The 13946-nt window shown below is 50.1% G+C and overlaps 5 protein-coding genes across 5 annotated transcripts; 3 read left to right on the forward strand and 2 right to left on the reverse strand.

Moving 5' to 3' along the window:
* Positions 1-916: 916 nt before the first annotated feature.
* N7511_004256 (uncharacterized protein) lies at positions 917-2212 on the forward strand (the record flags this gene model as incomplete). Its single annotated transcript, XM_057126681.1, has 1 exon — positions 917-2212. One exon carries the CDS (start codon positions 917-919, stop codon positions 2210-2212), a length of 1296 nt encoding a protein of 431 aa, XP_056985571.1.
* Positions 2213-2401: 189 nt separating this feature from the next.
* On the reverse strand, positions 2402-4339 carry N7511_004257 (transcription factor domain-containing protein; the record flags this gene model as incomplete). Its single annotated transcript, XM_057126682.1, has 3 exons — positions 2402-3110; positions 3166-3586; positions 3637-4339. 3 exons carry the CDS (start codon positions 4337-4339, stop codon positions 2402-2404), a joined length of 1833 nt encoding a protein of 610 aa, XP_056985572.1.
* Positions 4340-4362: 23 nt separating this feature from the next.
* On the reverse strand, positions 4363-4728 carry N7511_004258 (uncharacterized protein; the record flags this gene model as incomplete). Its single annotated transcript, XM_057126683.1, has 2 exons — positions 4363-4587; positions 4624-4728. The coding sequence occupies 2 exons, from the start codon at positions 4726-4728 to the stop codon at positions 4363-4365; spliced, it is 330 nt and encodes a 109-aa protein (XP_056985573.1).
* Positions 4729-5239: 511 nt separating this feature from the next.
* N7511_004259 (putative GTP cyclohydrolase II) lies at positions 5240-6790 on the forward strand (the record flags this gene model as incomplete). The annotated part of the gene is made up of 3 exons (XM_057126684.1): positions 5240-5353; positions 5409-6365; positions 6440-6790. The coding sequence occupies 3 exons, from the start codon at positions 5240-5242 to the stop codon at positions 6788-6790; spliced, it is 1422 nt and encodes a 473-aa protein (XP_056985574.1).
* Positions 6791-9542: 2752 nt separating this feature from the next.
* Positions 9543-12638, forward strand: N7511_004260 (basic helix-loop-helix domain-containing protein; the record flags this gene model as incomplete). The annotated part of the gene is made up of 1 exon (XM_057126685.1): positions 9543-12638. The coding sequence occupies one exon, from the start codon at positions 9543-9545 to the stop codon at positions 12636-12638; it is 3096 nt and encodes a 1031-aa protein (XP_056985575.1).
* Positions 12639-13946: the final 1308 nt, after the last annotated feature.

Consider the following 13946-nt stretch of genomic DNA (forward strand, 5'->3'; position numbering starts at 1 on the left):
AAAGATTGGGGTCAACGGCATCGGCCCCTCCACCAATTTTCAACTCTTGGCCCTAGGCCGATTATCTCACGTTTCATGTCTCGAAGAGTGATGTCTTCTCTTCTTTTTTTATGGGTTCGCAGGGGTTTTGGGAGGCACAATGATACCAATTTCCGGGCACGCTGCCTCTTCAGCCCATTTCATACACTGTTGTACCTGCTTCTCCTGTCAGTGGCATAGCGGCCTACTGCAAGCTTAGCAAATATCAAAATCAAACTCGCTAATGCGTGAACCCCCCTTTTCTTCCCGATTTTTCTCTTCTCTCCCGCCGCTTTCGTTCATTCTGGACATAGATTCGCTTTTTGGTCATGCTCGCTTTTTCCCCTGCATCTATGTCGGCAAACCCTATGCGGTCAAAGAGGGCAGTCCTTATCACCCAACAAGTCAGATGGTGTTGAAACATAGCCTCTTTCAAATTTCCACCAGGACCCTTACACGAGGATGAACGAGCTAATAAGCTAAAACCCTACCCGAGGCTTGGCTTCGTATTCAACCTCTGTAAGGTCAAGCCCCGACGCTCAAAGCCATCAAATACGAGCCCTAAGAAACGTTCACAGACAAGATAATGTTAGGCCAAGTCTTCTAGTCCAATCAAGTCCTGTAAACGATGTCGATATGCGATTCAACCATATCATGTAGCCCTGCAGTACTTGAACCTTGCTCATTTGGGAGAGACGAGGCTTTTGCTTCGTTGCATGTGGCTATATTGGGTTAGTTAGGTGGTGGAGCCTCCTCGGCGCCTGTCAAACGGGGCTTGGGAGCTTGAGAGGTTATATAGCGGTATGTAACCACTTCGGGGCGAAGCCTGCCTTGTCCTCTGATATTGACCCTCGATCGCGACCTCCCAGGCCGGCATAGAGCAGCCCACCAAGCAACGATGAAGCACCTCGCGACATGCATCATTTTGGGACAAGCTCTGTTCCAAGGCACCTCTGCCTCTCCGTGGTTTGGCACCGAATACGTCGCAATAGTCGAATCCACAATTGTCGACGGCTATACAGGCGTATACATAACAGATGATCCAATAGTGCGAACCTATACAGAAGTAATAATACCAAACGAGAGCAGCCCAACAGTGCTTCGCACAATGACCTCAACGGCAACGTACTACGGCGGCGACATCACCGCCGTCCAGCTAGTCGTTGATCCATCCGCCGGCGTCCAAGACACGGGCTACAATTACATCGACTACTATGCATCAGTTACATATACTGCGCCGTCATCCTGCTCCTACACTACGAGTCAGACACTTTCAACTGCGATCCCAATTAATGTCCCACTCGAGGCTCAGGATCTCTTTACGCCGAGCACGCAAACCAATACCATCACCTACAAGTACAACGGGTATCAGTATACGCAGACAAGGGCATTCTTGGATATCGATGACATTCCGACCAGCGTGTTTTCTTCTGCTAGTTCGGTTTACAAGCCTGCTATCTACAAGACCTGTGATAGTTACTATAGTTCAGGAAGGACGAACTACTACAGCGGCGATGACGGTGATGACAACGCAAGGTCCTACATCGGCTGCAGCAAGTTCATCTACTACCTCGGCAGCACCGAGTTAGGCGGCGGATATTGTTGTTCAGATGGATGCCATCATACATGGGGATTAGCACCATGGGGTCTGGGCCTTGCAATCTTCTTCGGCTGGTTCGGTCTATTCTTGATAATTGGCTTGATAGAAAGCTGGTTCATCTTCCGCAGAGCTATGCTCGGCGAGAAATCTCGCCGAGGTCTCCCTTACGGTTTTGCCCTCCTGTGTCCGCTAGTGTCTTGTTTGCTCCTTATCACTGTCAAGAAATATCCCGCGAAGACACCCGAAGAGCAGGTTGTTCTTGTTGCGGGTTGGAAGGCTATGTCTGGCGGACAGAAATTGGGTTGGTGGTTGAAGTATTTGTTCCGTCGGAAGGATCCTGCTGCTGTTGCTCTTGCTCGGCTAGGTCCTGGTCCGGTTGTTGCTCCTTATACTCCTGGCCCTGGTCCTTGGTATCCGCCTCATGGTGCTGCATACCCTGGTGTGTCCCCTATGGCGGCTTACGCTCCGCATCCCGCTCAAGGGTATCCTCCGCAAGAATACCCGACTCCGCCGCCTGCGGAGGCGGATGCTACTTCTACTTCTCAGCCTAAGACTGTCTCTGTGAGTGAGACGAAACGTACTGAACGTGCTTGAGGTGATATTTTCAATTTTTGATGAAGCCATGCATCAGGTATTCCGTTATGCGCAGTTTGAATTTGGATCTAGATCATTTTGGCAAGCTCTATGATATGATATGACATATACCAAGGAGCCATTAGGCATTTCAATGTTTTCTTATCAATATTTCTTGCATAAACACACAATCCTAATCCACAGTCCACACTAAAACAGCCATTGATTAAACGCAACCCCAAAATCCATATGATTGAACAAGTCCAATCCATCAACGTCGACAATCGGTTCGAAATCATAATGAGCAGCATCAGCGTCACCAAGCCCAGAATCAGGCACGGGCTCAAGAATCTCGTCGATAATCTTTGAGAATACCTGACTCGCGCGCTGAAACAGTGCATAATTCGCATTATCTGGTCTGGCAATAGACTCAAGATGAGAAATGAACACACTGAGATTACGAATAAGCGCAGAACGGGATCCGTTGTAGAGGAATGGTTCTCCTGTGCGTTTTTGGTGTTGGAGAGCTTTTATCAGGAGGCTTGCACTCGGGAAGCCGTAAAGCAAGACCTGTAAATAGAGATAATGAGTAAGGACCCTGGTTTGGATGAGTTGGGGGAACGGTACCGTCCATGTGAAATCCGGTCTTATGTCGACCATTTGTTCGCGCTGCGTGCCGAGTATCAGAACCGTAGATAGGATATCCGCACTGACGGAAAGTAGAGCCGTGTTTCCGCGTGGATTGTTCTTCCCAGCTATGAGTCGTTGAATGAGGAAGTCGTTGTAGAGGTATGCAAGATAGGATATTATTAGCATCAGACACACTGCCACGGGGACACTGTTGTTCCAGCATTGGGGCGTATAGCGTAGATGGATGGGCAGGCTTTCCCAAGCTAGATGGCATCGTTGGGAGATGTCACTGTGTACTATTAGCATTGCAAGAGGAAACCCGAAAAAAGGACTAGGTGACATACTCTAGCATTTCCTCCATATCAGGGCTCAGCTTCCGAAGAGAAACCTCCAGAATTTCATCGCGAAATGTGCTAACTATGAAACGAGCTCGCATCCATGATGACCGTTGCACGACGCCATGGAGACTCCATCCATTTGAATCGATGTAGTCGTGGGAGTAATCCAGAACCATATTGTCAGTAGCAAGTGCCTCGTCGCTTATATCAAGGGGCATGCGGCAGTCAGCATATCGCCATGGTATTCGTGGTGGCCGGCCCAGGAATGTGGCTATGCTTTTGTCGAGTTGATATGCTGCAGTGAAGTGGCGCCGGCGTGTTTCTAGCAGAAACTCCGGTAGCTCTGGGGATGTCTTTGTGTCCCGGTGCAGACCGAGTGCGAAGATGTCTGTTGAAAGTTCACCTAGTCTGTTCCAGCAGGATGGACCTGGATATTGTTAGTGAGATTTATTGTGCAAGTTCGATCAATCGACATACTTGAATCACCATTCACCAGATCTGACAAAAGAAGGTTTTCGTGTACCAGCCATATTGTCAAATCATTGAGTGGAGTCAAGATCTTGCAAATGTACAGCGCGGCATCACTAGCCGCCAACATCTTACGCGCATATTGAGTCCTAGACGTCTTGCCATCGCATTTATCACGGGCAAGTCCAAGATACCTTGCTCGGCCAGCAAGGGCACATAATATGCCAATTATTTCAAGGCGAATGGCAGGACCGGTGTAAAGCGTATGAAAATCTCTTCCCCTCAACGCGGTGGGGACATGGAAGATCTCAGCCGTATTTTGGATTATACGAACGGTGATTGAGGATGTCGAGTCGTCAACGTTCGGAGTTAGGACAGACTCCTTGCACATAGAACCAACTGGTCCAAGACTGTTCAGCACGAATGGCGCCGCTATCACAGCGCTTTGACTAAGAGCGTAATACTCGCGGATCAAAGCCTCGACTTTGACAAAATCGCCCAGAGTCGATACTATTTCCGAAATCTTCTGAACCCAGTACGGCGGAAGAACCCGTTGAGAGGCTTCCACCTCCAGGCCTTGGCCTGGAACTCCCAGGTCAACATCGTCAGTGAGAGGAGATACGAAGCTGGTTGGACCGAAGTAACCCGAAAGTAAAGGCTGACTCCGGGATGCAGTCACAGCTGCAGAGCCTCCTTGGACAGCATTGGGCATATACGAATTAAACGAAGTTTCATTCACATGAGGGTTTCTGGGAAGTGATCATCAGACTCCGTTCTGCGCACGGCTAGCTGCAGGAAATGCTTTGGGCGAGAATATTCGACCATTGGGCAGTCAATGATTGACACACCAATTTGAATCCAGGAGCAGAAATGATGAAGAATAACTGTCACAGATGACGCACCTCGTCGATGGAGCTCGATCAAAAGGCACACCCTCCGCCAACGGGAATACGCGACGTCCTTTGGCTCGTGTCAGGGGAGCAGGGTGGTAAAAACAACGGATTGAGACTCCTCGGTCTCTACACCGCGTGCAGACAGGTACTGCATGGTCGCAGCGGACTTTGTCTCGGCGGCATGGCTCACACGAGGCCGGCTTGCCATTGCGACGGCGCGAAGTGCTGTGGACGGTTAGTGGAGGGGATATTTAGACTGAGTGGGAAATTGATATGTGTCACCTCATTAAGTTCGAGGGATGCAATGGCTACGACCTTGCATATTAAACAGTGTTGTTAGGCGTGTGAGTGGAAGAGTGTTCGGCGTTCGCCACTCCGACCAGTCAAATTGAGCTCCGAAGAACTCCGGTGGAAACCGGTGGAGATGATCGGAGGGCAGTGGAGTCATTTCTTCCTCGAAATGCCAGTGACCGCTAGTCTTATAGTAAAGTAGAGCATATCAACAGCAATACTATCATACCATCAATACTACGTGACTATCTTATACTTCGCTCGTAACGTGCAGATAAGCCCCTCCGATAACCATGCGGAGAGAGAGATAAGTCACGGGTTACTCCTCCAAGGCTGCATTCCCCCCCCCCCCCCTCTTCTGCTTTCTTTCTTCTTCACAGCTTCAGAGCTTCATTTTTCTTGTCTGTTTTCCATATTCTTTTGACAAGATGACGAACACAGAGCCTATCGCCACCACTTTGCCGGTCATGCCAGCCCAGCAGCCATCTCCAACGTCTCCAACCTCCCCCGCCTCAACCCCAAAGTTCAGCAAGCACATTATCGTATGCATCTTTGGGACGTTGAAAGTTATGAAGATAATGCTGATTCGTGTTGTAGTTAACCACCTATCCAGGCCAAAGTGGCATTGAACCCGTTCCACTCGAGTGGGGCGCATCCGACGCCAAATCCCGGGGTCCAGTAGTTGTGTCGCGGAGCGGCAACCTCGTCAAGCGCCGAAATGCCATCGGCGCCCACGGCGGTAGCTACAGCATTTATAATGCTCTCGCAATCGCTGCGGGTGACTTGGATGCTGATTTCCGACCGGACTTCCGCAACAGCGAACCGACCTTTAATTTCCCTTGGCAGAAGGCTTGGGCCGATAAGACGAAGATCGTCTCTATGGACCCCTATGGCCACGATATTGTCAGCCAGTTCAAGGAAGAGTTAGAGGCTGGCTGGGATATCCGCCCTACTATGGCGGTGACGCGGGCTAATATGAAATTGGCGGAGATTGCGGATGATGTGAAGAACGGTTTGCTGGAGGTTGATGGGACCATTCTTGTTGACTCCTCTGGTGAAGTCCGTGTCACTAAAGTCGCCGCCGAGCCAGTCTGGTATCTGCCAGGTGTTGCAGAGCGATTCGGTGTTGATGAGGGAACCCTTCGTCGGACATTGTTCGAGCATACCGGTGGTAGTTACCCAGAGCTGATCACCCGGCCCGATCTCAAGATCTTCCTGCCCCCGATCGGCGGCCTTACTGTCTACATTTTCGGCCCGCCGGAGCGGATCGCCGATGAAAATGTCAAGCTGTCCTTGCGTATCCACGACGAGTGTAACGGTAGTGATGTCTTCCAGTCGGATATCTGTACATGCAGACCATACCTGGCCTTTGGTATCCGGGAAGCAATCCGTGAAGCACAGAACGGCGGCAGTGGTGTAGTCATTTACTTCCGCAAAGAAGGAAGAGCTCTGGGTGAGGTGATCAAGTACCTCGTGTACAATGCCCGCAAGCGTGGAGGCGACACAGCCGATAAGTACTTTACCCGGACAGAGAACATCGCCGGTGTTCGAGATGTATGTTTCCTCTTTTCCTGTTTCTATCCTCTTTACCTTGACCACCGCCCCACTCACTAATTCTGACTCCACAGATGCGATTCCAAGCCCTGATGCCGGATATTCTCCACTGGCTCGGCGTAAAGAAGATCGACCGCATGCTTTCCATGTCGAACATGAAATATGACGCCATTGTCGACTCGGGTATCAAGATCATTGAGCGTATACCTATCCCCGAAGAGATGATCCCCAGTGACTCGCGCGTCGAGATCGATGCCAAGATCAACTCGGGATACTTCACAACTGGCAAGCAGATCTCGGCCGTTGAACTTGCTCAGGTCCAGGGACGTGGCTGGGAGAAGTGGGAGGATATTGCCGTAAGTTTGAGATATCATCTTGGCTTCCTATCATTGTGGATTCTCGTGACTAACTTTCTGCAGCATTGAACGCTTTCCTCAATGACGCCTTGGTGGACCTTGACGACTGCATACGCCAATTTATTCTCAGTGTTTATCTGCTTTCGATGTGTTACCTACATACAGCTTTCTTAGTAGCATTGTCACGGATCTGTTGCATGAAATGGTGTTCGGAAGATGTGGATGGTTCAAATTGTAGCCAGCTGTTAGGGACGGAAAGATGTAGGAACACGAGATACTTTCATCAACTTCCGGTTATTTTTGCAGGCCATTTGATTCAAGTTGATCATCGTAAAGTATAACAAAATGAATCAGTTATATGAAGTCTACACACCCCCGGGGGCTAGATGTGGGTTGTACCTCTGCCATCCTTTATTCTCTGCGCCCTAATAATCATCCGCAAAGGGAGACCCTAATATTCTCTCAGTGTCGAGTTTCCAAACCAGACGTTTAGGGCCCCGCCGCAGAGATATTCAGCGACTCAACTGATGTACTACACCTAGAATCCCGAAATCATTAATTTGCATACATGTCATTAAGCAGCCTGGCAGGCTTAGTCTTCACGGGCATGAGCTCTGAAAGCTTACTAGGCCACAAAGAGCAGAAAACGAGACCAAGTCGCAACGGCCAACCAAGCTGTCGGATCAGACTGCCTCTCAAGACAGGCGTAAGAACATACCCAACGAACCAACACTTCAGCCGGTCCGAGTACCTGTGAATAGAGCCGCCCGCCTTTTTCGGTGGAACGTAAAATATCGACGTCGCGAAGCAAGCGCCTGTCCAAGTATTGTTTTATGATATCCCCGGTGAAGCGAAAGGTGTCGATATGGACTCGGAGACAACTATTTGGATAGTCGGAGAATCAGGCGCAGCTAGCTCGGTCGGCGTCTTGAGGGTCATCGGCTTTTAATTGGATTGTATGCTGGTGGCAAGAATCACTAGCGGCAACTTTTACGTCAGTGAGTGCGATTTTCGGCGGTTGGGTTGATTTCCACGTTGCTGGGTTGACGGTTGGGTAGACAGGGTGTGTTTCTGCTTTGCGATTGTGTTCCCGTACAGGCATCGAAGACGTATACTGTAGTATAATTCGGTCATGGATAGGAGACTTGATGAAGAGATGGAGTTACAGCGGTCTTCAGCATTGGTGGAGATGTCTTGTACGGTGTAAGGGCGGGATTGCGTCAACCAAATATGATGTCGCTTTGTTTTCGGCCCCCGCTGCTGGTGTGGAGAATGCGAATCAGAAGCTCAGACCTCGGACTCCATATGAGAAGGTTGGTTATGGGGAGGAGGAGTCGGTCGGAGATTAAATGGGGGTCAGTTGTGTAAAAGGTCTGAATAGCTGTTCCAGTAATAATTCGCAGTCCATAAGCATAACCAGGCATTGAGATTGTGACTGTTAGTTCTGGACGTTCAGATTGAACTTGAGAATAGAAAGCCGAGTACCAGCCGAAGAGAGCCAGATTGGGATTGGAATGGATCTCCTAGGGGTTAGCGCGGAAGACACTTATGACGCAGGGCGTTGATGTTTCGACAGAGAATTCACCTGGAATGTTAAAAGGTGGTACTTGGCTCTTCTTTTAACGCCGACACCGGATTGTAGATCCACATAGTCTGTGCTGGCTGTTTGATCTCATTCGTGTTCTGCGCCGTGTTGATGGGTTCCGGTGTTACCGGCGAGGGAGGAGTGGAGACTAGTTCGATCTGATAAGATCATAAGCCCTTTTTTTTTCCCGTGTTGCCTCTCTGCGGGGCGCCAAGGCACACATGGTGACGTGTCTCGTTGATCAGAGAGTGGAAATGAACGAGCCTTGGTCTGCTCTTTTTTGAGGGCCAAATTTCGGGTCCAAAGCAACCAGAAAGGGCATTGGAAGTGAAATATACAGTGAAAGATGGAAAGTCACATGTCCCAGGCAAGCGGCTGAGTCATCCATTATGGGTGGGGAGAACGGCAGCCAATTATAATCATAATAAGTTACTGTAATTAACCAAGACGTACCCTCATTAACCAGCTCCACGTGATCGGCAGCGGAAATTTACACCGTAATAACCATCAGGGGTGGCAATGGCGGAGCCGGAAGGGCGGCCAGCCGCGATCATACGACTGAAATTGCTATCCCCAGGCATCCTAGACTAACACGCCTAACACCTCCCCTGATCTTCATGCATGGAGATAGGAAGCTCGATGCCTCTGACATAGCTTCCACTTTGTGCTTTTCCCTTTTTACATCACTTGATCCACCCTCCTTTAATTCTTTAAATCTTTAATGCAAGGACGATCACCTTCGCAACGGAGAACGGATTCGAGAACCCACTTGGTCCCAAGGCTTTGACTGCCTAAAATACCGTCTATTCAAGTGGGTAACTGTCGCACCCCTGCTTTCTGTCCATCCAATCGCCTACGACACTCGTGACTGCGACTCTGACATCTCCCCCTCCTGGGAACTCAGTCTTTACATCGCACTTTCCAAAGAACATCTCTACGTCTGTTCATCTTCACGCCGTGTCATTCGAGCATTGTCTTTGATATAGAACCCAGTAAGTGACAGATATCACCCTATCACATTCTAGGCTAGCCTGGACGGGCTTAGCCGTACATCATATCTCGAACATGTCTTCAGGCAGCTCAATTTTGCTCTTTGAAGTGGCTTGCTATATAAGTGTCTTTCATCTTACACATCTAACACTTCAAGCAGTGCTCACTATTCGGGCTCTCGGTTACATCACCCAGGTTTAGACTGCTACAGGCTCTAGCCGAGGATCCTACCGAGATACCTTCATTATGTCCGGTCCCACCTTGGACACCGACTTCCAGCTATTTTCTCCGCGCAATTCCGGTGGAGACGACTCTCGATCAAATGGCCAATTTATGTCACATCCAATTGGAGAGAATGTGAATCAAGACTGGACTCAATGGATGCGATGGGATGAGCCGATGTTCTCGGAAGGCGAACAGAAGCCAATGGCCTCGTCTATAGATCTGCCGTCTATCTCCCCTCATACCGACATGAGCTCGCCGACCCAGAATCAAAACTTCTCCCCTCATCTACCTCTTGGATTGATGGAAATTCCTTCTCAGCAGAACAACAACCTCCACGGCCACCCCTCTAGCTTCTCGCAGGGCTGGGGTATGGATCAGAAACCACAGTCTGGTCTTGTGTCTCCAATCTCCAGTGTTGGAACCAACCGAAAGAGAAAAACAGGCAGTGATGACGACGCTACTACAGTGACCGGCCCAGTGCAACCGGGCAAGAAGATGCCCGCCAAGAAACGCGCTCACAATGTTATTGAGAAGCGGTATCGAGCCAACTTGAACGACAAGATTGCGGAACTTCGCGATAGTGTACCCAGCCTACGAACAACTAAGACTGGAGGTTCTGCGGATGACGACGACGAAGCCGAAGCGAACTCTGCGAGCAAGCTCAATAAAGCTTCTATCTTGTCCAAGGCTACTGAATACATCAAACATCTCGAAATTCGTAACAAGCGACTGGAAGATGAAAATACTGGTCTGAAGAATCGTCTTCGCCAAGCCGACAAAGCTGCTGATCAGGCTGTCACTTCGTCTGCTTCTGTGTCCTCTCCAAGCAACTATGCCTCGACTGACTCCGGGTCTGGTACATCCCCCAGTGTATTCTCGCAGGCCGAGGAGATCTCTGGCGAGGGTTCACCCCGCTCTCACAACCCCCCGGAAGGATTACTCCCGGTGTCCGACTCGTGGAAGCGGATGCGAGCTGAGACTGCACAGAAAGGAGTCTTCGCTGAGTCATATATCAAGTACCCATCATCTTCAGCCCATGAACCCCAATATGCCAGAGAGGACACCTCTGGGCGGCGCTCCAGGATGCCCAACAAGTACATGCTGGGTGCACTCGCTGGTCTGATGGTTCTCGAGGGCATGGGTTCCGATGACTCCGAAGGTGAGGCAAAGGGTCTCTTTGCACTTCCCATTCGCCTGCTGGGCCGTTTGCAAACACCCACTATGGCACACTGGGAATATTATTTGAAGCACTTCTGGTACTCGTGGCAGGCCCGCGCATTCTCTCACTTCCTGGTCTTGGCAACGCTGGTCGTTGGCTGTGCTTTCTTCGTCTTTGTCTACCTCTTCAATGCCCAACCTATTACACAGCGTGGCTCATCCAAGTCAAATTCCGATAGTCAAATTGTGCCACTCACATCCAGTGACTTCCGCCGACAGGCTTGGCTGACGAGTATGCAACGCGTCGGTGTTCCACGTCATCGGTTCTTCCGGGAGTGGTATGTTGTAACATCAAGATGCTTCGAATATGTCCTGCGCTGTATGATGGGCTGGAAGCTGTACTCCTGGGCCACAGGGATCACTGAAGAGGATGAGAGAGGCCGTGTCAAGACTTGGGATATTGCCATTGATGCACAGCTCACTGGCGGTGATGCCGAAGTTAGCAAAAGTCGCCTTGTCCTAACTATCTTTGCTGCTGGCACCCTTCCTACCAGTCCCATGAGGATGATCTTGAAGGCTTTGCATGTCCGTGTTCTGCTTTGGTGTGTTGGAGAGCAAGGCTCTTGGTCTTTCCATATGTCGAACGACATTGCTCGGTCTCTCGCACGATTTCAATGGGAAGTCGCTCGTGACCTTAACGACGCATTGCCCGAGACACACCCCGATCGGCTCCCAAGTCACCTTGCAGCCTTGGTCAAATTGGATTGCGAGGAAGTTATGATTGACACTATTATTCAACGTGCTGTCAACTTAACTTGGAATAGGCCGACGCAAGAGGGCACTAGTGATGAGGAGGTGCTCCTTGATGTTGTGGAAGAGGATTCTGCCATTCAATGTTCTCAGGATGCACTCGCCGCCTGGTGGTCCAGCCATCTTCTGCAAACTGCCCTACTGAACTATTTCGAGGCAAGCGAGAAGGGTCCGGTCTCCAAGGCAAGCCGCGATGCTTTCAAGGAGAAGATCCGCATGTCTCTCGACGTCGCTCCCCGGCTGTCTGCCGCCTACACCCGCGCCCTCGTCATGAAAGCGGTTTTCTTTGAACAAAACCGCGTCGAAAACGTGGGTGCTGTCCTTGCAGCTCTCCCTAATGAGAAGAGAAAGGGAAGTCAAAGCCACGCTTCCAACTTCCTCGATTCCTCTCTTCCAGTTTCTGTCCGCGATGAAATCTCCATCGCAGTACGCTGTGCCATGATCGCTGCGATCGTCACAGCACGATCCAACGGCGACAGCACGTCGTTACCCGAATCCTTCACCATTCAAAAGGCCATAAACTGGTTCAACCAGCTACCAATTGACCCAGTCGAGCTATCTCTCCTCGGCTTCTCGGCAGTCTATCACCTCCTCCACCTCCTTGCCTCAGATGTAGATTATATCGCGTCATCTGATTCATCCTCTCCATCTACCCCTGTCTCAGAAGCAACCTCCTCCGCCGACGACGAAGCCGAAGAAAAGCCCCGCCCAGCCCGCAAGCTTTCCATCTGTCCCCGCGACATCCCAAACCTCGGCCGTGTCTCCGCTGAACTGATTTATTGGGCCCGAAACGCTTATAACCCGGCATTCTACGGCTTCTCACCCACCCTCGTCGAGGTAGTCGTCGACTCTTGCACGTCAATCTGCCAAACTGCAGGTATCAATGTTGATGACTATGTCCACACAGCACCAGACAAGACGACCAACAAAAGACGCAAGCATCGCCGTCGCAGGGGCGGCTCGAACTTGTCCTCCCAGAGTGATGCGGACCAGGATATGTCCGACTCACCTACACCTCTTGGCAAGCCTCTTCGTCGTGAGCGCTCTGCTAGCAATGATACCGGTTATGGTAGTCTTTCTGTTGAGGAGGAGTTGCATTATGTTCCTCATACTCAGGCCTCTTTTAATGTGCAAGAAGTCACTGCGTGAGATCTTATACTTTACCTGCTTTGCTATGCAGACTTAGCAATGACGCTGGCGTTTCTTGGTTTTGGTTCCATGTATTTCTACTTGGCTGGTTGGGTTCATATTTGGGAAAAGAGGAGGAATGGATTGACATAGGGTATGGGACCCTGGATTGGCGTTCCATGAATAAGCGTTATTGAATAGAATATCTATCATTGTTTTATCAAATTTTCGAACCGAATTTCACGAGTTAGTAGACTCTGATCTGTCTCGCCACCCAAAATGTACTGTATATCCAGAGATGCTGTATCTTGGTGCTGGTCGGGACATGAAGCCCACTTACCCCTACTCACTTTATACTCGAACAAGCATCTCAACTACAAGACTTCGATCAATATTATTTTCCACGACCAACTTCCAGCACCTCAATAGGGATCGGCATCATAGTCTAATGGGATATGCATTGTACCAGACCAGCCATACTCAACTGATGGAAAGTGATAGGCAGTTTACTTGGTGATACAAAAGCGAAGAATGGAAATGGAAACCAAAGCCTTGTCTGTATGCTGATTCTGCTTACCGACAAGTCGTCATGATTTCACTGATTCGGCAGGGCAGCCGGCTTTTGACAATAGCAAAGTCTTTGTATGACCTCTCTACGGTCCTTGGGCTCATCTGCCGCAATGAGCTACGGATTTTGGCTGGAAAATGCTCTCGGAGCTGAGTTTCAGGGGTATCATCACCTACCTAGTCTCACCTCGGAGGTATTCAAGAGACCCCGAATCGCCCAAGAAGACCATCATCCGGTTTTTTCGTAGAATCATCTCCTGGCCCTGGCCCTGACCTGCAAACCCTGACATCACTGATTCACTCGTCCATGACGAACAAGACTCGTGCGACGAGAACCTGTACCTTGCAACCCGCCCTTGATCTGTTCCTACCCCAGGATGTCCCGCGTCGAGTCTAGAACCTTATGCTAAGGGTTACAATGCCTCTATTCATACTCGTGCTTGTCAGCCAGTGGGACCTTTTATCGGGTTCTAGGCTGTCTTATGGCGCATCTTCCAGGAAGGACGGGCCCGCTATGATTTCACGCTGCTTTGGGCATATGCAAAGCGCCCAGGGGCATGTGACCAAGAATCAGCCAAGTCGGCATGAGCTATCTCCAAAGTGAGACAAGTCGTTTGGTAATGGTCGCAATGGGATCTGCGACATCTATACACACGGGCCCTTGCCCGCCAGTTCACCATGGCTGGATCGCCAAATCATAAAGACAATTGCACTCAAACTTCGACGAAGTTTGCTGTGGCGTCATATCTACGACGCTATGGT

The sequence above is a fragment of the Penicillium nucicola genome (assembly GCF_028828085.1).
Source record: "Penicillium nucicola strain IBT 29836 chromosome Unknown utg000003l, whole genome shotgun sequence".
NCBI lineage: Eukaryota > Fungi > Ascomycota > Eurotiomycetes > Eurotiales > Aspergillaceae > Penicillium > Penicillium nucicola.